Below are 24,604 nucleotides of genomic sequence, written 5' to 3' on the forward strand. Positions count from 1 at the left end.
ACTGCATGGTTTTGTTTTTTTTTTCTTTCCAATGCTGTCTTTTTTTCTCAACAGGTCCAAACCAATCACCATAAAGTGGTGGCAGACCTTATTCAGACGAGCTTTCTGTTTTCGATTCCCACGGATGGTCCGATGTCGTTTACAACACCCCGTGTTTCTGTGCAATGGATTCTTCGTTTTGAGTTCCTAATTACCCCAAGGGATGTGGACATGAGCAGGTATTACTCCCCCATACTCAAAACAGGACTTTTAATGCAAATAATCCCTTCTTTTTCAATCTCAGGGGTTCATTCTGTAAGTTATTTAAATTCGTTCTTCTGGTTTTGTCTGACAATAGGTATGCACATCCATTGTTAATTCGGGGAAGGGAAAAGTGCGAATGGGTTCTTCCGATCATGGTACATGCACCACCACCCCGAACATCACCAGCTACTCAAAACCGAGGCTAAGAGTGGGAACTTTACCCGATATCCGAAACCGCACCTGAACCCGATCCGAAAAACTCGAACCGAAATAACAAAATACCCGAACGGGTATTGATTTATGAGAGATTGGATATCCGAACCCGAACGGATAATATCCGAACCCGAATAGATATCCGAAGATAACCGAACATATATATACTTACCTTCATATTTGTAGTTTTCATCTTTCATTTTATTTAAAATATTTATATTGATGTCACACATACTTTAAAATTATATATATACAATATATTAATGTCCCACATACTTTAAAATTATATAATATACATATAATTACCAAGAAAAATGATTTGATATTCACTTAGAATGAATATCAAGCTTTTTGTTTCATGTATTAACAAAAGTGTTACATCCAAATTCTAAAAATAATAGCCAAATGAATGTCTATTTTTTGAAATTTACCTCCAAATCTATTAATAATTCAATCTATTAAAAAAAATAAAAAGTTAGTTAATCAAAAACTAAAATTTTAAATACAAAAACCTTATAAAATGAAAAATTTAATTTTTTCCTTCAAAATCCAAATATCTGAACCCGACCCGAAATAACTGACCCGGACTAAAAATACCCGAACCCGACCCGAAATTCAGAAATACCCGAACGGGTACTATACTCCTATACCAAAATATCAAAAAATCTGAAATACCCGATCCGAACGCCCACCCCTAACCGAGGCGATAAGCTCTTTAATTTGGAGCTTTCTTGGGTTCATTGCTAAAGCACACTTGGTTGATATTTGTTTTGGTAAAGAGTTCATGTTCTCTCTATCTCTCACCTCATGCAATATAAGTTTTTTAAAGGGCAAATTTGCCACACATGTTTTTTTCATTTTGTATTTAAACACTAAATTATATGTAAAACAAAACCAGAGTCGTGCTTACCATGTAGTTAGAAAGGTATTTGCCCTAGGCCTCCGATTTTACAAAAGTTTTTAAGACCCGCGGTTATACAAAAATGAGTTGTATCATAGCGGTTTTTATTTTGAGTATCAAAACCCATTGTTATTAACCCACGTTCGAATGATTCAATCCATTCTTGTTTCTTATTTTTTTGGTTGAATTCAAGCTTTATGAAAAAACAACCATATTTTAAACAAAAAATAAATTACAAACAGAAAAAAATATATGAATCCAAAATAAATAAAAAGTAATCAGTTTAATCCTTCGGATTTAAAAACAATTTTCCTGGGTAAATTTTTTGAAAGAGTAGAAATAACAAACTTATATAATTTAAACATATTTTCACTGAATTATCGTTTTTGATCGTTTGGTGATCATATTGTCGTTGTTTAATTTTTGTTCAGAGTTATCATTCTTTTTTACACTATATTTATTTTCATTTCTTTTGTTATTGGTAATTGTATAAAATTTATAGACTATGCTTTTTTTTTCATTCTTTTATATTGTTTTAAAACTATATTATAATAAAGTTTCTATTGAAGAACTTCAGTTTAAAACTTTGCCTTGGGTCTCTAGAAACCTTAGTACGGCACTGAACAAAACGATCATCTTCTCGTTTGAGAGAGCTTAATTCTTTAAACGCAAACCGTTTTACTTATCGAAATGGCCTCTCTACAGTATATATCATCATCAGGTAAGTTCAGGCAGTGAGATATTTTACTTTCTGAAAATAGTCAGAGAATACTAGGCTCAAATTTTCGTACCGAGTTGAGCCGATACATGCTTAACGCAGCCGTTCTCTTATGTTTTCCAAGGCACGTGTAATGCTACAATAACATTGAACAAATAAATAGAATCTACTGAGTGAACCAAATCAAACCAACTGTTACAATATTTTATTTCGGATAGAATCTACATTATCTCTTCAAATCCAAAACTATAATCAGAGCACAATAATCGACTGTCGAATACCTAAGCGTACCTGTCGAAAGTATACAATGTTTGTATCTTGTGTTATATATATCAATACCGGAGCATAGAACATGACGACAGTTTGGCCGAGTGGTCTAAGGCGCCAGATTTAGGCTCTGGTCCGCAAGGGCGTGGGTTCAAATCCCACAGCTGTCAACTATTTTATTTTAATTTTCCTACACAAAAATAAATGAATAAAAACCATTTTGCTAGGTATTTTAGTCTTTACCACCTGAGATGAACGATCCGTCGTTCGACCCAAACATCTTAACTATCCAAAAAAATTTATGTTTCTTGAAGCTTTTGGTTAGTCCTTCATATTTTTGGAGAAGTTTACCCTAATTAATGACCTGGTGGGATTATGGCTCTTATTTGATTAAGGACATTCCATCGTTGACGGTCGATGCTGCAAAGGAGTCCTCTGGCATCTCTCATACCTCATAACTGCACCTCTCGGCCTCCATATTTGAAACATATTTTCCCAGCCTTAATACTTAAAAGTAACTAGCACTTCAGCCTCCAAAAAGGTGGGTGATCTTCTGATTTTTAACCTTCAGAAGAGGCCTGATCCTCTTTGGTATCTTTTGGCTGTTGAACTTTTTGTAATCTACTTATAGTATTTGTTACTGCTTGACGCTAGCTGTGAACGACAGAATCAAACATTGCCGGAGTCATGTTGAAGGTGATGAAGACGAATGTTTGGTTTGTGCTGGAACAATTAACTACAATCTCTATAATAGTTGTTAGGTTCGAAGAACGTTTTTTATAAGTGATGATTTTCCTTAACCTTGCGGTATGTTTATAGGAGATATTTCAGTTAAATTTATTAAAACTAGGGAAAATAAATTTTAACTAGAAGTTTGATAAAAAAGAAAAAAGATTAATTAGAACAATATGAACGAAATCCAAAACATAATTAACTAGAGCTTTTGAAAGTGAAAGCCGCGAATGAAATCCAAAAGCATAAATCATTAGAAGAGTGTACTGTAAATTGAGAACAATGAATCTCTTGTAACCATGATGCCAGCAGAGCTTCAGTTCTTGGCCTTCTTCGAGATCCGACGAATTCCTCATGGCACTCCAACCTTTTCCAAAAACATATTTGGTGCTGTCGTTTGCACGCTTTAAGGTGGCCGTGTAGTCGTCTTCTTCTCTTTCATCATAAACATTCACTTCCTTACCGTTTTTGAAATCGTCATCTGTAACACCATCCATCACCCTGTCCATCACCGAGAGAACTGACTAAATTTGTTGTTTCGGTAACATCACAAAATCTGTGTTTGTAACACCATCCATCACCGCGAGAACTGACTCAATTTGTTTTATCAATAGGATATACTGGATATAAAGAACCAATGATCATATTGATTTTTTTTAAAAAGAAAACTAGAGATCGCTATTGAAAGTAAAAGAATACTTGTGTAATTTAAATTCTTTGTCTTAGACAGAAACATATATATACCAGGATTAACCTGAGAAGAAAGGAAATACAAGAAAAATAGGAGCTCCAAAGAAATAAGAAATATTCCATTTTTAAAAAGGCGAAATCATCCATTTTTTTTGGTAGATGCTCTGTTAATACTGAAACGAAAATGGAAAGATGAGTAATGTAGCTTGGGAAGCAAGTCATGATCTCATGAGCAGAGATGCATGTTTACATAAAGCATACACAGGAAGAATAGAAATACAAGAGGCGAAAAAATAGGAAAATCTCTCGCTTACAAAACTTAAAATTGTATATTGTTTTTATTGGAAATTTTCTGACTTGAAAACTCACGACATGGCTGGTTGGTTTCTTATCCAATGGTATTGTGATCAGAAAGTTCAAAAAATGTCTCTCATTTCTTAATTGACGGAGTACTCAGCAAAAATCTGCAACAACTTTGGGACTTGGAATCTTGTGCTGTGTAGTTTGATAGTTGACTCTTGTAGCTTAAGGGATGGGGAGTTAGACTTGTGAATCAAGAACATGCAAATGGTGGAGGTTAAAAAAAAAATGGTGGAGGTTGTTGTTTATGCTGCTCTTGGAAGAAACGTTGTTCTTGTTTGGTATTAGGGATGTTAACATGGGTGATTGCTCATGGGTTTACCCAAATCCACTAATATTGGGTTGGGTTTTTATCCATCCAAAATTAATTGGGTCAATCATGTGTATAAAACTATAAAGGGAAATTTGGAGCTCTACCAACGTTCTTATACAATATTTGTCATATACCAAAGAGAATAAAACGTGTGACTGTTCATGGTGTTTTTTTACTCTTCAACCCCTACATCATATTTCCCCTTATAACCGCTTCAACTAAGATTTGCTAAGATTTTATCTTCTGTCATAATTTCTGTTTCTCCTGTCAAATCATTATGAGCTCTCTTTCTTAACTTTTTTAGTAGTTTTTTTTCTCTTTCATTTTCTCTCTGCAAGATTTTTTTGTTTCTCGCCTAGAAACGATTTGTTCTTGAAAATTTCCAAAACTTGTTGTTTGGGAAACTTGTAAATAGAAAACAGCCATGAGCAATCAACAACATATCCAATCCTGAATTAAAATTTGTGAGGCTCAGAAAATTGATGAAGTTTTTTTTTTCTCTTTTAGATTTTAACAGATTGAAATAGAAACAAAACATTATAGAACACTCTCTGTTGATGACAACAACAGCCTCGTACCCAAGACTAGTTCAGAAAGAAGAGGATGAAAGAAACTTTTGGTAATGATGATAATTTGGCTGAGAAGGTGTTGGAGTTGGATCCAGGGAACACGACGTTAAGAACATATATTTAGCAGTGTAAATAATATTATATCAATTAGTCTTGCACATTAGATATGTATGATAACTAGTACATATACTTCAATTATATTAGCTGGTTATCTTAGTACATAACAAGACATTTTAGATTGATGACTATCACCTTCATTATGGTGCATCGTAGGATTTTCTACCAAAATAGTAGAAGTTTACGTAATATATTAGATATGTTAGTGCATTGCAATAAACTAAAATAATAGAGCTTTATTGTAATATAGTAGCCATGATACATATCGTTGTTTGTTGGTTAATAAAATTATAAAAATGGATTATGGATAAAATGGTGGTTGATAATTACAGACTTTCCAATCCATCATAAGTCTCACTCTCTCAATATGTTTACGACGAAATGATACATCACTTGATTATTTTTTCAATTTGAATAAAAAAATTTACCTAGTTTGATAACACATTAGACAGGAAATATAGTTGAGTTAACCAAAAACATAATTTCTTAACTTATTATTTTATAATGTTTACATCAACAAAGTTTTAGTAACTTGTTAATCAATCTAATAGATGTGCAACATATATTTGTTAGCCGACAAAACTATTTTTTACTTAGAATGTCATATTTTGTGTCCACATAGGTGTTCGAAAGACTATTTTTCCATTTGAATAAAAAGGTTTACCTAGTTTGACAACATATTAGACGGGAATATAGTTGAGTTAGCCGGAAACATAATTTCTTAACTTATTATTTTTATAATGTTTACATCAACAAAGTTTTAATATCAAGTTAAACAATCTAATAGATGTGTAACATTTATTTGTTAGCCGGCTAAACCCTATACCCTAAACCCAAATCCTAGACCCTAAGTCCAAACCGTATACCCTAAACCCAAACCGTAAATCCTAAATTTAATTTTTAGGGTTTACGGTTTTGGTTTAGGGTTTAGGATTTGGGTTTAAGGTATACGGTTTGGGTTTAGGGTTTACGGTTTGGGTTTAGGGTTTACGGTTTGGGTTTAGGGTATAGCGTTTGAGTTTAGAGTATATGGTTTGGGTTTAGGTTTGGTTTAGAGTATAAGGTTTTGGTTTAGGGTATAGGATTTTTGTTTAGAATATAGGGTTTGGATTTAGGAATTAATGTTTATGGTTTTAAAATTAAGATTTGTGGTTTAGAATCAGTATTATTACTTTTTAGCTATTTTAAAATAAATTTAATTTATTTTATTTAATTTATCTACATGTCACAAAATATATTTTACAATCTAATAAGAATAAAAAACAATGAGAGTTGAGAGAAACAAAACATGTCTAATTTATTTTCACTCAACGAAGACAGAATAATGAAAGTAAACACAAATTTAATTTAGAAAAATTCTTTGTAATGTAAACGAAATATCTATTTTATTTTTCCATATCTAGAAGATATATTATGTCAGAAGTAGAATCCTACAAGCCTACAACTGCGAAGTGGAGAAGGAAAGGGTCAAGGATATCGACGTCTTTCTACAGCTTCTTTTGCTGCCACGTCGCCTCAGGTTTTCCCTCTTTCCTATTCTCCTAATATCAATATCTTCTATGGTTTTCCACCAAAATTACCCAACTATAAATTGTAAAACCCATATTAATAGTGGGTAAAACAAAAGGGTAATGGGTACCCATGGATTTTCATATATATAAAACAAAAGGGATTATATTTTCCACTATTTTAATTAAATAAGAAAATTTACAAAAACCTTTTTTCTCTCAAAAACAAAAAAAAGTTTCGGACAAATTAAAATACATGTTTTTCAACCAAAATCGGAAAATCGAGTTTTCTCGCCAAAACTCGAAAACCGAGTTTTCCCGCCAAAAACGGAAAACCGAGTTTTCCCGCCAAAAACGGAAAACCAAGTTTTCCCGCCAAAACTAAAAAATCAAGTTTTTCCGTCAAAATCGAGAACCCGGATTTTTCCGCCGAAACCCGAAAACCAAGTTTTTCCGCCAAAACCGGAAACCGGATTTTCCCGCCAAAACCGGAAAACAGAGTTTTCCGCCAAAATCCGAAAACCGGGGTTTCCCGCCAAAATCGGAAAACCGGGGTTTCCCGCCAAAACCGAAAACCGGATTTTCCCGCCAAAATCGAAAATCTGGGTTTTCCCGCCAAAATCCGAAATCCGGGTTTTCCGGCCAAAACCGGAAAAACGAGTTCCCGCCAAAACTAGAAACCCGGGGTTTTCCGCCAAAATCAGAAATCTGGGTTTTTCTGGCCAAAACCTTTTCTGGCCAAAATCGAAGAACCAAGTTTTCTCGCCAAAACCGGAAAACCAAGTTTTTCCGCCAAAACCTGAAAACCGAGTTTTCCCGCCAAAACCCGAAAACCGAATTTTCCCGCCAAAACCAGAAAACCGAGTTTTCCACCAAACCCGAGTTTTCCGCCAAAATCGGAAAACCGAGTTTTCCCACCAAAACTGGAAAACCGAGTTTTCCCGCCAAAATCGGAAAAATATCTCACATTAATGATATTAATATTTTACATGATCTTTTTAAAATAGATAAAATAGTAATTTGGGTACCCGTGGGTAAACCTATACACATTTGGGTTATTTTTATGGCTAAATTTTAATCTTGATGTTTCTGGATTTCCAAGAGTTGGGTATAAATTGGGTTGGGTTATTTGTGGGTTGGGCTGGGCTCGGTTATTTTACCCACATTAACATCCCTATTTGGTATAGGTGACCAGCAGGGGCGGACCAGGAAAATATTTGACGGGGGTCAAAAAACTAAAAATTGTCATTCTGGGCTTTGAACCCAGGTTTTTGAGGGTTCAGACACTGTCTTTTAGCTGCTATTTTTTCTGGGTGAACCTGAAGCTTTGCTATTACGAAAGTTGGATGCAACTCGTGGAGGGAGGAGAGTATAAGAAAAGAGTCAGGTGAAGAGGAAAGATTATGCTTTGATGTTGCTGTAGATTGATGCCATGAGTCATCTTAACCCGATAGCCATGAGATCGGTGACGATGGTGAAGCTCGCCATGAGAGCCTAGTCGGAGTCAAGCTCAAAGCTATTCATTTATCATCTTGTAATCTCATCTCTATCTTGTAACTGGAATGTGGAGTGTTAAATAAGAGGAGTTCATAGAGTTCTGCATATCAAGACTCTATCAAGATCCTGGGAGGGCAGAGTTTTTTTTTCCTCTGATCCCAGTGCCTTAGGTTTATGGCAATGCGGTGCCTTTAGCAATTCCCTCCTCCCAGTTAAGAGAAGAGATAACCTAAATCATTCAAACAGAAAAATATATCTCCTTTCTCATCACTGATCTTTAATCACTCAAGCTCCAGATCACAGGTTGTTATCATTCAGATATATCTCTTTTCTCATAACAATTTGAAAGGTTACATAGCATTTTATAGCAATTTTCGCCGACCATGATACTAGAAGCTTAAGAAGTTGAATGCTCAGCCACTGTTGTTTTCTTACTATTGACGAAGCGGTTTTGCCAGAGTTTGGGTTAGAGATCCATGAATCGAAAAACGCACAAATGAAAGCTCTGAGAAATACAACTTTGACAAACAATGTCAATCAAACAAAAGCAGCACATAAAACGAAAACCAAGTTTAAGAACTGAGAGGAAACACTCACACACATGTGACATACGCAACCGGGCTAGCCTCATTCATTAACTTCATTATTCCTGTCTTGGAAACTCTCTCGCAGCTTCGGGCAGATTTCGACAACAATATTTTTCAGGGATAGAAGAGAAGGAGGAGAACTTGAGCATATTCTCTTTGATTCCGGCAAACTCTCTAAAGTGAGGGATTCTAGCTTCTGAAAGAGAACCATCATATCAGGATGCACATTGCTAATACTCATTCCCTTCTCCTTATTTATTATTTTTTCTATGCTTTCTGAGTTTGCCACCCTTAGATGCTTGAGATTTGGAGCAGACAATAACCATGCCAATTCTTTTGGATCTTCCAAATTGACGAGAGAAACACTCGAGAGGTGCTTGAAGCATGGATAAGGAAGATCTTGTTTCTCTTTGCTTTTCCAGTCTATCTTTATCTCTGAGATTTGGGAAACCAAAATATCAAGTTGTCGAAGAGCACCCAGAGCTACCGTGTTTAATGTTAAAACTATAAGAGAGATATATATAGAAAGGCTCTAAATGTAATTAGTATTAACCTAGTACTCCTTGTATAGCTCAACTATATATTCTGTAATCATTCCAATCTAATAAATCATCAGAGCATTATATCTTATATGGTATCAGAGCTGCTACGATACCTCTGACCTAAAAAAAAAAAAAAAAAAAATTTTCCCTTTTTTGGCCGCCACCTACAAGCTTCTTCTCGATCTCATTATGTCGTTATCTCCGGCCTCCACTGCTGAGACCATCAACGTCTCCACTGCTGAGACCATCAACGTCTCCACTACACCTGTTCTGTTGAACGTAAACATGACGAATGTCACCAAACTAACGGCGTCCAACTATATCATGTGGAGCAGACAGGTGAGCGCCCTCCTCGACGGATATGATCTCAGCGGCTACCTCGACGGATCTGTCATCGTTCCTCCTCCCACACAAACCGAGAATGGTGTGGAGAGCCCGAACCAAGCCTATGTCTTGTGGAAACGACAAGATAAGCTCATATACAGTGCACTTCTTGGTGCCATCACCCCCACTGTCCAGCCTCTCCTCTCGACGGCGACCACAGCGAATGAGATTTGGTCGGTTCTTGCCTCTACTTATGCAAAGCCGACTAGAGGCCATATTCAGCAACTCAAACAACAAATCAAATACTGGAAGAAAGGCGCTAAGACGATCGACGAGTACGTTCAAGATCTAACTACACGTTTTGACCAACTTGCGCTTCTTGGAAAAGCTATGGATCCTGAGGATCAACTCGAGGCGATACTGGAAGGGCTTCCTGACGAGTACAAGAACGTCTCTGATCAGATTGAAGGACGTGATCTGACTCCCTCTCTCACTGAAGTGCATGAGAAATTGATCAATTTTGAAGCTAAGCTTCAGGCTTCCATGGCTGTTCCTGCACCTTCAGCACCTGTCACCGCTAACGCTGTCGGTTACCGTTGTAATAACAAGCACCACAACAACCGGAACAACCAGCAGAGGGGTCCTTACCGTGGGAACCAGCAGCCACGTCCTGCTCAGTCTCAGTACTCCCCACGCCCGGCTCAGTATACGCCACGTCCGTATCTCGGACGTTGTCAAATCTGTGGAGTGCATGGTCACAGTGCTCGTACGTGCTCTGTTCTTCAGCAACAGCACAACGACTACCACACTCAGCCTCGTTCGTATGCCCCATGGCAGCCACGAGCTAACATGGTTGCTTCACCATACGACCCCAACGCTTGGCTTCTCGATAGTGGTGCGACACACCATATCACCTCCGACCTCAACAACTTGGCCCTCCATCAGCCTTATACTGGAGGAGAGGATGTAACCATTGCGGATGGAACTGGTCTTCAAATTGCAAGCACTGGTTCTACTTCTCTATCTACTCCTCATCGTACTCTAGCATTGAAAGATGTTCTATATGTTCCTAATATTCAGAAAAATTTGATATCGGTATATAGAATGTGCAATGCTAACCAAGTGTCGGTGGAATTCTTTCCTGCTTCTTTTCAGGTGAAGGATCTCAGAACGGGGGTTCGCTTGCTGCAAGGCAGGACTAGAAACGAGTTATACGAGTGGCCAGTCAACCTACCCAATCCCACCATCCATTACGCCTCACCAACACCCAAAGCAGACCTTGTTTCTTGGCATTCAAGACTTGGCCACCCCTCTTTGCCTATTTTAAAATCTGTTGTTTCTCATTTTTCATTACCCATTTCAAACTCTATGCAACAATTCTCTTGCTCTGATTGTTGTCTTAATAAAAGCCATAAACAGCATTTTCATACAAATACTATCTCCTCTTCTTACCCTCTCCAAATAATCTACTCTGATGTCTGGACATCACCAGTCCTCTCAGTTGAAAACTTCAAATATTACTTGGTTCTGGTTGATCATTACACCCGATACACATGGCTGTATCCTATTAAAAAGAAATCGGAAGTGCGGGAGGTCTTCATAAAATTTAAGGTGCTGGTCGAGAATGCGTTCAATCAAAAGATCAAAACTCTTTTCTCTGATAATGGGGGTGAGTTTATTGCATTACGTGGCTATCTCTCCAACAATGGCATTTCCCACTTGACGTCTCCTCCACACACACCGGAACACAATGGGATCTCTGAAAGAAAACACCGTCATGTCGTCGAAACCGGTCTTACCTTACTCAGCCAATCCTTGATGTCAAAAGATTATTGGAGCTACGCTTTCACGACGGCTGTTTATCTTATCAACCGTATGCCGACGGCGGTGCTAGACAATGTGTCACCCTATCGCCAGCTATTTCGAAAACATCCCAACTACTTAAAGCTCTGGGTGTTCGGGTGTGCTTGCTACCCGTGGTTAAGACCCTACACAACTCATAAGCTAGATGCTCGATCTGCACAGTGTGTGTTTGTGGGTTATTCTTTATCTCAGAGCGCTTACTTGTGTCTTGAGAGAACCACTGGGCGGTTATATACGTCGCGCCATGTCGTCTTCGATGAAACTCTGTTCCCTTTCAAGAAGACACCCACCTTGACGCCGAGAAATAATGATCAACCAGAACCTGTGCCACCCTTCCAGCCTGCTACAGTTGTCCCCACTCGTTCACTCGTTTCTGCTCCACTTCCAGGACCCCCGTCTGAGATTCAACACCTACCGACGTCATCACCGCCGCCACCGCAACTGTCTCCGGTTCATCAACAACCTCAATCCGCCCCATCAACTCCAACAGCCACAACACCATCCGTTGCTCCTGTCCCTCAACCATCTCCTCCTTAAAACACAACCACCACGATACCTAATTCTACTCCCTCACCCTCACAACCCCCACACATCCCACCTCCAAATCAACACCCCATGCATACACGAGCCAAAAACAATATCACCAAACCAGTCAAGAAACTTACCTACACCGTCTCTACAACCACCCCCAACCTCCCACCCCTAAAACCAGTAATCCCGAAGACAGTTGCTGAGGCATTAAGGGATCCGAACTGGCGTAATGCGATGGTGGAAGAGATTAATGCTCAAATCCGTAATGGCACTTATGAACTCGTACCACCGGATCCTTATCAAAATGTTGTTGGGTGCAAGTGAATTTTTACTTTAAAATACAATGCTGATGGTTCTCTTGCCAGGTATAAAGCTCGACTTGTGGCTCGTGGGTTTACTCAACAGCCTGGCCGGGACTTCACAGACACGTTCAGCCCTGTTATCAAGGCTACTTCCGTACGTGCGGTCCTGCAACTTGCGGTTAATAACAACTGGAGCATAAGGAAAATTGACGTCAACAATGCTTTCCTCCAAGGACGCCTAGCGGATGAAGTCTACGTCAAACAACCACCCGGGTTCGTGGACAAGGACAACCCGACTTATGTATGCCGCTTAAAGAAAGCTCTATATGGACTTCGACAAGCTCCCCGTGCTTGGTACCAGGAGCTGCGGAGCTATCTGATCACACTTGGCTTTGTCAACTCTGTTGCGGACACATCTCTATTTATCAAGATGACGGGCGGTACTGTGCTTTATGTTCTTGTTTATGTGGATGATATGTTAATCACTGGCAGCAACCGTCCTCTTATTGACAAGCTCATTGCTACGCTCCAAGCTCGTTTCTCCATAAAGGACTTGGGAGAAAGTCGGTATTTTCTTGGTGTGGAGCTTCATCGCACCTCCGCGGGTCTTCATCTTCGCCAACAGAAATATATCACTGACTTGCTACAAAAGACGAAGATGCTAGCCTCCAAACCGGTCTCCACTCCAATGGCATCAACGCCAAAGCTGACGTTGAACTCCGGGACTCGTTTATCTGATCCATCAGACTATCGCAAAGTACTTGGCAGTCTACAGTACCTAGGCTTCACAAGACCGGATATTACTTTCGCAGTCAACCGTCTCTCTCAGTTCATGCACCAACAAACTGACCTCCACTGGAGTGCGGTGAAACGCATCTTACGGTACTTGGTTGGTACACAGACCCACGGCATTCTTCTCCGGCGAGGCACACCGTTGACACTTCATGGTTTCTCTGACGCGGATTGGGCAGGAGACACAGACGACTTTGTCTCTACAAATGCATATGTTGTATATCTCGGGGAAAGCCCGATTTCTTGGTCCTCAAGAAAGCAGACGGGCGTGGCACGTTCCTCTACTGAAGCGGAATATCGAGCGGTTGCTAACACTGCTTCAGAGATTCGCTGGATCACTTCTCTCCTCACTGAACTGGGTGTACGGCTATCTTCTGTCCCAGTCATCTACTGCGATAACATTGGCGCCACCCATCTCTCCGCAAATCCCGTTTTCCATTCGCGTATGAAGCACTTGGCTCTAGACTTTCATTTCATACGGGATAATGTCCGCGCTGGCACTCTCCGTGTGTCTCATGTCTCTACTCATGATCAGCTGGCGGATCCACTCACGAAGGCTCTTCCGACACCGAAGTACCTGCAACTCATTAACAAGCTCGGAGTTACTAAAGTACCTCCTACTTGAGGGAGCGTATAAGAGAGATATATATAGAAAGGCTCTAAATGTAATTAGTATTAACCTAGTACTCCTTGTATAGCTCAACTATATATTCTGTAATCATTCCAATCTAATAAATCATCAGAGCATTATATCTTATAAAAACCTCTGCGGACATATTGACAATCCAAAGGCGTTGAACACAACTCGCCAATCGCTCCACTCTTTGGATACTTTCCACAACTAAAGCATCTTTCACGTTTCCTGTTAAAACCTTCAAGTGCTCTATAAGTTGTAGCTCTTCAATTGATCTTGCATCAATATAAAGATTAGAACGATATAGTTTCAACACCTGAAGATTTGGTAAGCTTGTTCCTATCCCATCAATGCTTTCAACGTCGGTAAACTCCAGGTCCATGCTTATTAGTTCCCTCAATCCCTTCAAAACAACTGATAACGAACTTATACGTGTGGATGATAAATTGAGGTATTGCAAGGAAGTCAAGCTGCAAATTTCTTCCGGCAATTCCCTAAGAAGTATGTTATCCGAAAGATCCAAGACGACAAGGGCTCGCATAAACTGAAAAAATTTACCCTGTATAACCTTCAAACGGTTATCACGGAGAATTAGAGTCGAAAGGTTGGGGGCACTCAGGGCAGCAAGATATCTCTTCAATTTGATTACTCATCAACGAGATCCTTCTCAAATCTGACCAGTTAATGTCATCTCGTATACGGCTTAGCTTCGCACCTGTTTTGACACACTGTCTTTCTTCCTCTTTTCCAGATGTAGACCCTATCCAAATAGCCATTTCACGTAACACATCATGCATTTTCACCGCTGTTTCGGATTCCATCAATAGATGCGCAGGAACTAACGAACCAATTATAACATAACCTTTGTTGTAACATCCATCTTCATATCTCTTTCTCTTTATAAATCCTTCACTGATCCAATATTCTATCAATTCCTCCTTATTTATTTCATAATATTCCGGGAACAAAGAACAATACAGGAAGCATGATTTCACCTTTTCATCCTCTAAACTATCATAGCTGAACTTCAAAATCGAAAGAATGTTTTCTTCCATACCTGGAAACTTGTGGCTCTCCGTACTGAGAACATCAATTGCATCACGCCATTCGTGTACATTCTTTTTACATTTCATAGCTTTGCCAATCACATTGAGTGCAAGTGGCAAGCCATAACATTTTTCAGAAATTCTTTTTGCAAGTGAGGGAATATCCGGATGCCGCTTTAATGTGTCTTCTCCAACTACAGTTTCAAACAGTTCCCACGCATCGTTCGTTGACAAGCAATCAATTTTCAGCTCATCGGCAGCTTCCATGTCGCTGCAAACTTCCTCTGAACGAGAGGTGAAAACTATCTTGGATCCATTTTCTTGAGTTGGACGTGGAACTCCAATCTCGTTCAAATCTACCTCGCTCCACAGATCATCTAATAGCAGTATAAATTTCTTTCTTTCTAGGATACATTTTATGGAAGATGCTTTCTCCTTCTCTGTTTCCTTTTCCCATTCCTTGTCAACACGTAGTCTTCTTAGAATCTGATTCCGAATGCCGTCGTATTGCAAATCTTTGGAGACCACAACCCATATCACAACATCAAACTCATCCTTGAATTTGTTGTTGATAGTAGCTAAGAGGGTTGTTTTTCCAACTCCCCCCATGCCATAAATACCTAAAGTTCTTCCTTCAGGTTTCATGATGCTGTCCCATGCCTTTTTAACCATTGAATCCAAACCTATTGTTGTTTGGATATCTTGCTTCACCACCTTTGCTGCAGGTCTTTTCTCGGCCACATCTTGAAAACCTCCTTTAGATAGGTGCTCTTTGACTTCTTCCAACATCTCCGATACGTCTTTACCATATTCACAGCTTGATATGCACTTTTTTGAACAATATCCAAAAAGACACAATCTTTTAGTTTCAGTTGGTTTCTCCGTGAGCAGAACACTGACCTCAGAGTCAATACTTTCTGCCCTTGACAACCATCCTTCTACTTTAGCAAGCCGCTCCATGCCTTTATCTTCTTCTAGGGAAACTCTTCTTGACAGATCAACTCGCCTTTCTCTAAGTTCTCGCGTTGCTGTATCCAGAGCGTCGAGATTAGCCTTCATCATGTGGATGTAATTTCCATCCCCAAATAAGCATTTGTAGGTTTGACTCACCACTTGATCACATGGTGTATATCTACTGATACACAGCCTCCCATCTTTGCTCAAACTTTCCGAAAGAAACCAAAACCAAACTCACTGCTTTGGTGAATGAACATGAGAAAGAGGAACACCCATAATTTTGATACGCTCGATGAGAAAATAGTAAGCCACCAGCGAAGACCAATAACTCTACACTTTTCCTACAACTAATGATGACGACCCAACATTACCTAACCACTAGTGGACTTCTTTTTTCTTTGTCGGCCAAATATTTTATTTCACTAAACTATTACACATCATTCCATTTGATTACAGAGTTTCCATATATTATGACTCCTGCTCCAAGCATATTATTATTTTGTAAACCTATCAACATCCAATTGATCCAAAAGATGGCTTCGGGTACATATACAAAACGTTAGTTACTGACAAATCGGAGATATCATTAATGTACATAGTGATGGAAGCATCACATGGAACTCCATTTTGTGAGCTGTTTGGGTTTGAGAATGGCGTATATAGCTTTAAATGCAACTGACAAGTGACCAAGCTTTCTTAATTCTATCATTGCCTTGCACAATGCAACTGTTTTAGCTTCTAATGGTGTCACTGTGGTGGGTGTTCTGTAAGGATCAGATATTTCGTATTTTAAGATATTTCGGTATAAAAGATAAAACCCGTTCGGATATTTTTATAATTGGGTCGGGTTTGGATATTTGTAGTAACGGGCTGGATAATTTAGGTCAGATTCGGTTATCTAAAATTAATTTTTCATAAAATCAGAATAAATATAGTTCATGAATAAAAAATAAGATTTTAGATTTTACTTTCCAACCGAATTTTTTATGCTTTTTCCCTTGAGAAATTTATCAAAACGAAATATGATATAAGAAAACTTAGCTGTAAAATTTAGCTGTTGAATATGACCTATTACTTGTTAGGGTGGAAAAAAAAAGACCACTCAAACCAAAATATAAATTTAGCTGTAAAATTTGTGGTGTAAGAGAATTGTTTTAGCTGTGAATTTATTGTTGTAAATATATTTGTAGCATTTTTTGTTGTAGTTATTTTTACTGTAAATGTAAGTTTTTAGCTTTACATATTTCAAACATTAGTTTGACAATAAGATAGTATTGTACTTATAAGATCAATATTTTTCTATTAATTAAAATATTTTACATTGACAAACAAAACATTTAGGTTATTTAAAAATAAATATTTATAAAATTCATCTAAAATTAAATTATATATTAAACTTTAAAACTATAGTAAAAGGTAGTAGTAAGGTATTAGCTAAATAATAATAAATTTTACCTACAAATTTTTAAATTTATTTAAATTAACTTTTTTACTTTAATTTTCATACAATATAAAAATAGAAATTTAGTTTTTTTCAAATAAAATAAAAAAAATTTGTATAATTTTTTTACCTTTATCTTTATGAAAAAACTACATCATGATCGGCAGAAAATAGAAAAATTTGGATGTATGCTTTAAATTTTTTAACGAACGGTACATCATTGATTGGCTAAATTTTATGATTTAAAAATAAATAGAATTAAAAAATGAGACAAAACCTAACCAATCATCTAATTTATGCAACCATTTGACTGAAGTTTTATTAATCTAAGATGTTCAGTTTAAGTCGGTTTTAAACCGGACTGAAAGATAAAAGGTTGTATATGTAATTAAATTAACTTAATATATTAGTAATCTTAGTTTTAAAAATATTTAGCTATCTAATCTAAACAACTATACATAATTTAATATATTTTACTTCTAAATAAATAAAAGAAAATACTATTTTCAAAACAGTAAGCCTCCAGCTAGTAATGCATAAACAACTAAAAATGACGAGCCCACTTTTCCTATCCCCTAGGAGAGTCACATGACCCAGTTGTGGACTTTAAAAGCATCACTAGATTTTGACCCGCGCTTTGAAAGCGCGGGATAATTTGTTCAATTATTAATTTTATATAATAATTGTATACATTTGTTAAAAGTTCAAGATCATATTCATACTTATAATTTTGCGGTTTGATGATAATACTTGAGAGTCTAGATATTTTCAGATATCTTATTACAGATTAATAAAATTTTATAATATAGTATTGATGTTTTAAATTAAGATTATGATCCACAATTTAAACTTTAATATTTAAGTGTTGGTGACAACTGAAAATTTAGACAATACAACGTATTTTTCAAATTGATAATTTTATAATGCCGTATGTTTTAGTTTATTTTTAAAAATTCATATTTTCAGCTACTATTTTTAATAACTTAGCAGTGTAATATAGATAAGTTTAAAAACAAATAAAATTTTCAGTTTTGTTTTCAAAAATAATTTAAAATAGATATCATATTTAATAATTTAATTAAATTAGGCTTGAAAAAGTAATAAATAATGTTTGGACTGTGTTTACGTCCAAACTTTTTAAAGATTGATTTTTTAACATTCAAAACTAAATCACTTTGGATTTTTTTTACGAATTTAAAATAATTATGATCTGTAACCCGGAAGTTTTTATAAATAATAGGTGTAAATTAGATAATATTTATATTTTTTTACAAACAGTATCTTTAGTTATGGCCGAGGTAATTTTATCGAATTAATGTGATAATATATTTCATATGATAAATTAATTGGATATTGGAGATAAGCAGTAATATAGATTCGGCTATTGAATTTATTTAAGTTACAATTTTTATTTAGATAGTTTTTAACATTTATAAGGTGTGAATATCTGTCTTTGGCCAAAGATTGGTTGGTTTCCGAAATCTAAACAAAAATGGGTTAAAAGAAGATGCTGTTTTTAAGTTTTTTTTATTAGACTATACTATTAACACGATTTTCAAACATATTTCTTATTGAAATATTTAGTATATGTTGTATAAATGTTATGGGAACCTAAATATTTTATATGAGAACTATATTATAGATATTATATAATTTAACAAACTATACCAATATCAAGGGATGCCAATTGTATAGCAATCATATTTTAAAAACTCTTATCAATATAGGTCACAGGTTTTCGTTTTTGGAAAGAGTATATAAATTGAAACATGTGTTCCATATTAAGCAAATGAAATAGATATAAAAACATTCGTATAGTAAATGTTAATAATTTTATAGATTAATAGTTTATATTAATAAGTCATTCACTTTAGAAAGGCCGTAGAGTTTATATTAATGAGTTTATAAAGGTGATAATATAGTAAATGTTTAATCATTTTCTAGAAATCATATGGTAAAAGGTAAATCATATAATTACATTCCTATAATCAGTCAATCATGCCTGAAAAATTAAGGAAAGATATAAATAAGTAAAAAATTAATTATTTAGAAATAGAAAAATAGTATTGATGGCAAAAAATTTACGGCTCAAAGCAAGAAGATATATGAATTGAATTTGTTACATTAATTGATTTGTTTCAATAAATATAGGAGTAGCATAGCAATGTAATTATCTCCAAAATCAAGGGCAGAATCCTATGAGGGATTCTGCTTTAATAGTATAGATTATCCCACATACTCATTTAAGGTTCTTAATCTTTTTTTTAATAGTTTATAGTTGGAAAAGTGGATTAAGAGACTTAGTTAAGAGACATGTATATTTTTATGGTCCATTGCAAGTCTTTGGATTTTACGTTCGAATCCAATTTGTATTTTTTTTATTTTCCTGAGCACTTTACTGAAACGAAATGTGATTTTGCTTTGGCTGCAAAAAAGATCTGAGCGATCGGATCTTCGGCTGGTCCGGATCGATTCTTTTTAAGACTAATTTTTTTGTGATTATCTTAAATGACATGTTTAGTTAAAATTATTAGAAATATGCAAATTAATTATAATTATTAACCATATAATAAATAAATAAAATTACCTAAAACTATGGAGAACATGACAAATAAGCAAAATTACCTAAACTTATGGAATACATGACAACTAAGCAAATTTATTTCTCAAATAGTAGTATAGATTATTTTTCCTTATATTTTATGTTCATTATTTGTTTTTTTTAATAATAATGTTACGTTGTTGCTTTTGAAATAAGGATTTTATACTGATGTAGACACTCTTTCGAGTCTCAAAAAGTCTCTTTTATTAGTATAGATTTAATAGTTTACATAGCAATTTTTATTAGTATTATAGCAATTTTTCGCCGACCACCATGATACTCCAAGCTGACGAAGTTGAACCGCTGCAGAAACTGAAGAAGATGATTGCTCAGCCACTGTGGTTTTATACTATTAGAGATCCAAGAATCGGAACACACACAAATGAAAGCTTTAAGGAAAATGTATCAAATGGTTACAAACTGGAGAGAAGTGGAAATACAACAATGTCATTCAAGCGAAATCACAACATAAAACATAAAACCAAGTTTAAGAAACTGAGAGGATACACACACACACACACACACACACACACACACACACACACACATATGACATATAAAAGGGGGCTTATGAGCCTCATTCTTCAATTTCAACATTTCTGTCCGTGCCTCGGAAACTCTCTAATGGCAGCTTTGGGCAGTGTTCGACATCAATATTTTCCAGGGATGGAAGAGCCTGAGGATTTGAGCATATACTTTTTAATTCAGGCGAACCCCTTAAAGTGAGGGATTCTAGCTTCGGAAAGGGAACCGTCATATCAGTAGGATGCACATTGCTAATACTCATTCCCTTCTCCTCATTTATTATTTCTTCTAGGCTTGGTGAACGTATCACCTCAAGAATCTTGAGATTTGGAGCAAACAATAACCAGGTCAATTCTTGTGGACCTTCCAAATCCTGTAAAACAATACTGGAGAGGTGCTTGAAGCACGGAGGAGGAAGATCTTCTTTCTCTTTGCATTTCCAATCTATCTTTATCTCAGAGATTTTGGAATTTATAATCTCAAGTTCTCCAAGACTGCCCAGAGCTACCGTGCTTAATGTTAAAACCTCTGCGGACATATTGATAATCCGAAGGCGTTGAACACAACTCGCTAATCGCTCCACTCTTTGGATTCTTTCCAAAATTGAAGCATCTTGCACGTTTCCTGTTAAAATCTTCAAGTGCTCTAAAAGTTGTAGCTCCTTAATCGATCTTGCATCAATATAATGACAAGAGCGAAATAGTTTCAACACCTGAAGATTTGGTAAGCTTCTTCCTATCCCATCAATGCTTTCAAGGTAGGTTTTCTCAAGGTCCAGGCTTATTAGTTTCCTCAATCCCTTCAAACCAACTGATAACGAACTTATACGTGTGTATGATAAATTGAGGTATTTCAAGGAAGTCAAGCTGCAAATTTCTTCTGGCAATTCCCTAAGCCTTCGGTTACGCGAAAGATCCAAGACGACAAGGGATGGCATAAACTGAAAGAATTTACCTGGTATACCCTTCAGATCGTTATCCCCGAGAAATAGAGTCCGAAGGTTGGGGCATTTGGGACAGCAAGATATCTTTTCAATTTGATTACTCATCAATGAAATCCTTCTCAAAACTGACCAGAGTATGTCATCTGGTATACAGCTTAGCTTCACGCCGGATTTGACGCACTGTTTTTCTTCCTCTTTTTCAGAAGTAGACCCTATCCAAAGAGCCATTTCACGTAACACATCATGCATTTTCACCGCAGTTTCGGATTCCATCAATAGATGCGCACGAACTAACGAACCAATTATAACATGACCTTTGTTGTTACTTCCATCTTCATCTCTCTTCCCATTTATAAATCCTTCATTGATCCAATATTCTATCAACTCCTTCTTATTTATTTCATAATCTTCCGGGAACAAAGAACAATATAGGAAGCATGATTTGACCTTTTCATCCTCTAAACCATCATAGCTCATCTTCAAAACTGATAGAATATTTTTCTCCATACCTGGAAACTCGCGGCTGGACTTTTTGAGAACATCGACTGCATGGCGCCATTCGTGTACATCTTCTTTACATGACATGGCTTTGCCAATCACATTGAGTGCAAGTGGCAAGCCATGACATTTTTCGGAAATTGTTTTTGCAAGTGTGGGAATATCCGGATGCCGATTTAATGGGGCTTCTCCAACTACGTTTCGAAACAGTTCCCACGCTTCATTATTTGACAAACAATCTATTTTCATCTCATCATCAACTTTCATGTGTCTGCAAACTTCCTTTTTACGAGTGGTGAAAACTATCTTCGATCCATTTTCTTGAGTTGGACGTGGAACTCCAATCTTGCTCAAATCTACCGCGCTCCACAGATCATCTAATAGCAGTACGAATTTCTTTCTTCCTAGGATATCCTCTATGAAAGATGCTTTCTTCTCTTCTGTATCCTTTTCCAATTCTTGGTCAGCACGTAATCTTCTTAGAATCTGCTTCTGAATGTCTTTGTACTTCAAATCTTGAGAGACCTCAACCCATATCACAACATCAAATTCATTCACCTCTTCTTTGAATTTGTTGTTGATAGTAGCTAAGAGGGTTGTTTTTCCAACTCCCCCCATGCCATAAATACCTAAAGTTCTTCGTTCCGGTTTCATGATGCTGTCCCATGCCTTTTTAACCATTGAATCCAAACCTATTGTTGTTTGGATATCTTGCTTCACCACCTTTGCTGCAGGCCTTTTCTCGGCCACGTCTTGAAAAACTCCTTTAGATAGATGCTCTTTGACTTCTTCCAACATCTCCGATACGTCTTTACCATATTTACAGCTTGATATGCAAGTTTTTGAACAATATCCAAAAAGACACAATCTTTTAGTTTCAGTTGGTTTCTCCGTAAGCAGAACACTGACCTCAGAGTCAATACTTTCTGCCCTTGACAACCATCCTTCTACTTTAGCAAGCCGCTCCAAACCTTTCGCTTCTTCTAGGGAAACTCTTCTTGACAGATCAACTCGCCTTTCTCTAAGTTCTCGCGTAGCTGTATCCAGAGCCTCGAGATTAGCCTTCATCATGTGGATGTGATTTCCATCCCCAAATAAGCATTTGTAGGATTGACTCACCACTTGATCACATGGTATATCTACTGATACACAGCCTCCCATCTTTGCTCAAACTTTCCGAAAGAAACCAAAACCACCAAACTCACTGCTTCGGGGAATGGACAAGAGAAAGAGAGGAACACCGATAATTTTGATTGACTTAGATGAGAAAATATTTTGATCGACTTAGATGAGAAAATAATAAGCCTCCAGCTAATGCCCACCAAAAAAAAATAAGCCTCCAGCTAATAAGACCGATAACTATATAACAATAATTCATAAACAACTAATGATGACTTTACGTACGAATCTAGCTCGTCATATTCCTCCACTTATGGACTTTACATACGAATCCAGTTTGTAATATTCCACTTGTGGACATAAGATTTGGACGTTATGTACGAACCCAGTTTGTAATATTCCACTTGTGGCATTTAAGATACGTACGAATCCAGTTTGTAATATTTTTATCTTCCTCGAAGGTGTAACAGGTAAACCCATAGGAACACTTTTGGAGTGACGAGAAATGATGATTCTTAACCAAAATCAACAAAGAATAAATCCTTCTATAATTATCTACAAAAAAGAAGGAAACATAAAAAAAATTATTTCTCATGAATGGTAATTTTGTAAAGGAATGTTAAGAAATGTAATGTTCTTCTTCATTTCATTGGTAACAATTCAAAGCCGAAAATGTGATTTTGCGTAAGCCACAGATTGATCTCGGCGTCCAGATCTTCAGGTCCGATTTGGATCGATTATTTTCAAATTTAGACTTTTCAGATCTTATATTATGTAATTGGAAACTTGGCAGATGGTTGCAAATTAGTGATTATATATACATTTTAAACAATCTAAATATAACTAGATTCTGATCCGCCCTTTAAAAGGGCGGGTATATTTTTTGTTTTAATTTTTTTTGAGAAATTTTATTTTTATATTTGTATTTTTTTGTAATTATAACTGGTTTAATATTAATTTAATTTAATATACTTTTCGTAATTATATTAAATATGTCAAGTTGCATAACTATACACTTGTGCCATATTGTTTTCAGATCGAACCAAATTTATTTAATATAAATATTTTTTTTGATATAGATGTTTTTAAAATAAGATTTATCTTTACAAAATATATGTTTAATACTCTAATGGAAATAATTTTTATTATGGAATATGTAATCATGAATTTTAAAAAGATATGCAACTACATGTGATAGGGGTTTAAAATATGAAATCAAATTTAAATAAATCATATATTTTTCTTGTATTTATTAGTATTTTGTGTTATTAATGTAATCATTAAATAATATACGCATCCTAAAAATGAATCGGAACTGATCCAAAAATCAGGTTCTTGAACCCGTTAAACTCGATCTATATACTCAAAAGGATCTTAAATTGTTATATACAAAAAAATGATATTAAACACGACCTGCATTAAATTATGTTAAACTTAAATGTGTCTTAAATTTAGCTTGGGCCTAGTAAGTTAACAAAAAATCAGAAACTAATCGGAGATTAATCTACAATTAGTTTTAAATATTTTTTAATTTTTGGATAATAGATCAAGATTATGCAGTCTTTTACATCAGCTCTGCACTCAGAAGTGGAAGCGCTGCGATGGGCGATGGAGAATATGCTTCAGCACTCAACATGTCAGAATTTCGGAACAGATTGCAAAGAATTGATTACTATGATCAAAGAACCTCATGTTTGGCCAAGTTTTGCTACGGAACTAGAGAGGATAGAGACATTGCTCATATGCTTTCCAGATTTCAAGATTTCTTAT

General features: G+C 36.2%; 1 protein-coding gene, 1 non-coding gene and 1 pseudogene across 2 annotated transcripts; 1 reads left to right on the top strand and 2 right to left on the bottom strand.

Moving 5' to 3' along the window:
- Positions 1-2,432: 2,432 nt before the first annotated feature.
- On the top strand, positions 2,433-2,512 carry TRNAL-UAG (transfer RNA leucine (anticodon UAG)). The gene has a single exon. It is a non-coding gene; the product is annotated as a tRNA-Leu (tRNA).
- A 10,994-nt stretch (positions 2,513-13,506) lies between these two features.
- Positions 13,507-16,332, bottom strand: LOC130497681 (probable disease resistance protein At1g15890). Its single transcript, XM_056990681.1, has 3 exons — positions 16,302-16,332; positions 13,834-15,939; positions 13,507-13,646 (listed from the first exon to the last, which is right to left on the bottom strand). Exons 1-2 carry the CDS (start codon positions 16,330-16,332, stop codon positions 14,285-14,287), a joined length of 1,686 nt encoding a protein of 561 aa, XP_056846661.1. The 3' UTR covers positions 13,507-13,646; positions 13,834-14,284.
- A 3,782-nt stretch (positions 16,333-20,114) lies between these two features.
- LOC108838283 (probable disease resistance protein At1g15890) lies at positions 20,115-23,036 on the bottom strand (annotated as a pseudogene).
- Positions 23,037-24,604: the final 1,568 nt, after the last annotated feature.

This window comes from Raphanus sativus, chromosome 1 (assembly GCF_000801105.2).
Source record: "Raphanus sativus cultivar WK10039 chromosome 1, ASM80110v3, whole genome shotgun sequence".
Classification (NCBI taxonomy): domain Eukaryota; kingdom Viridiplantae; phylum Streptophyta; class Magnoliopsida; order Brassicales; family Brassicaceae; genus Raphanus; species Raphanus sativus.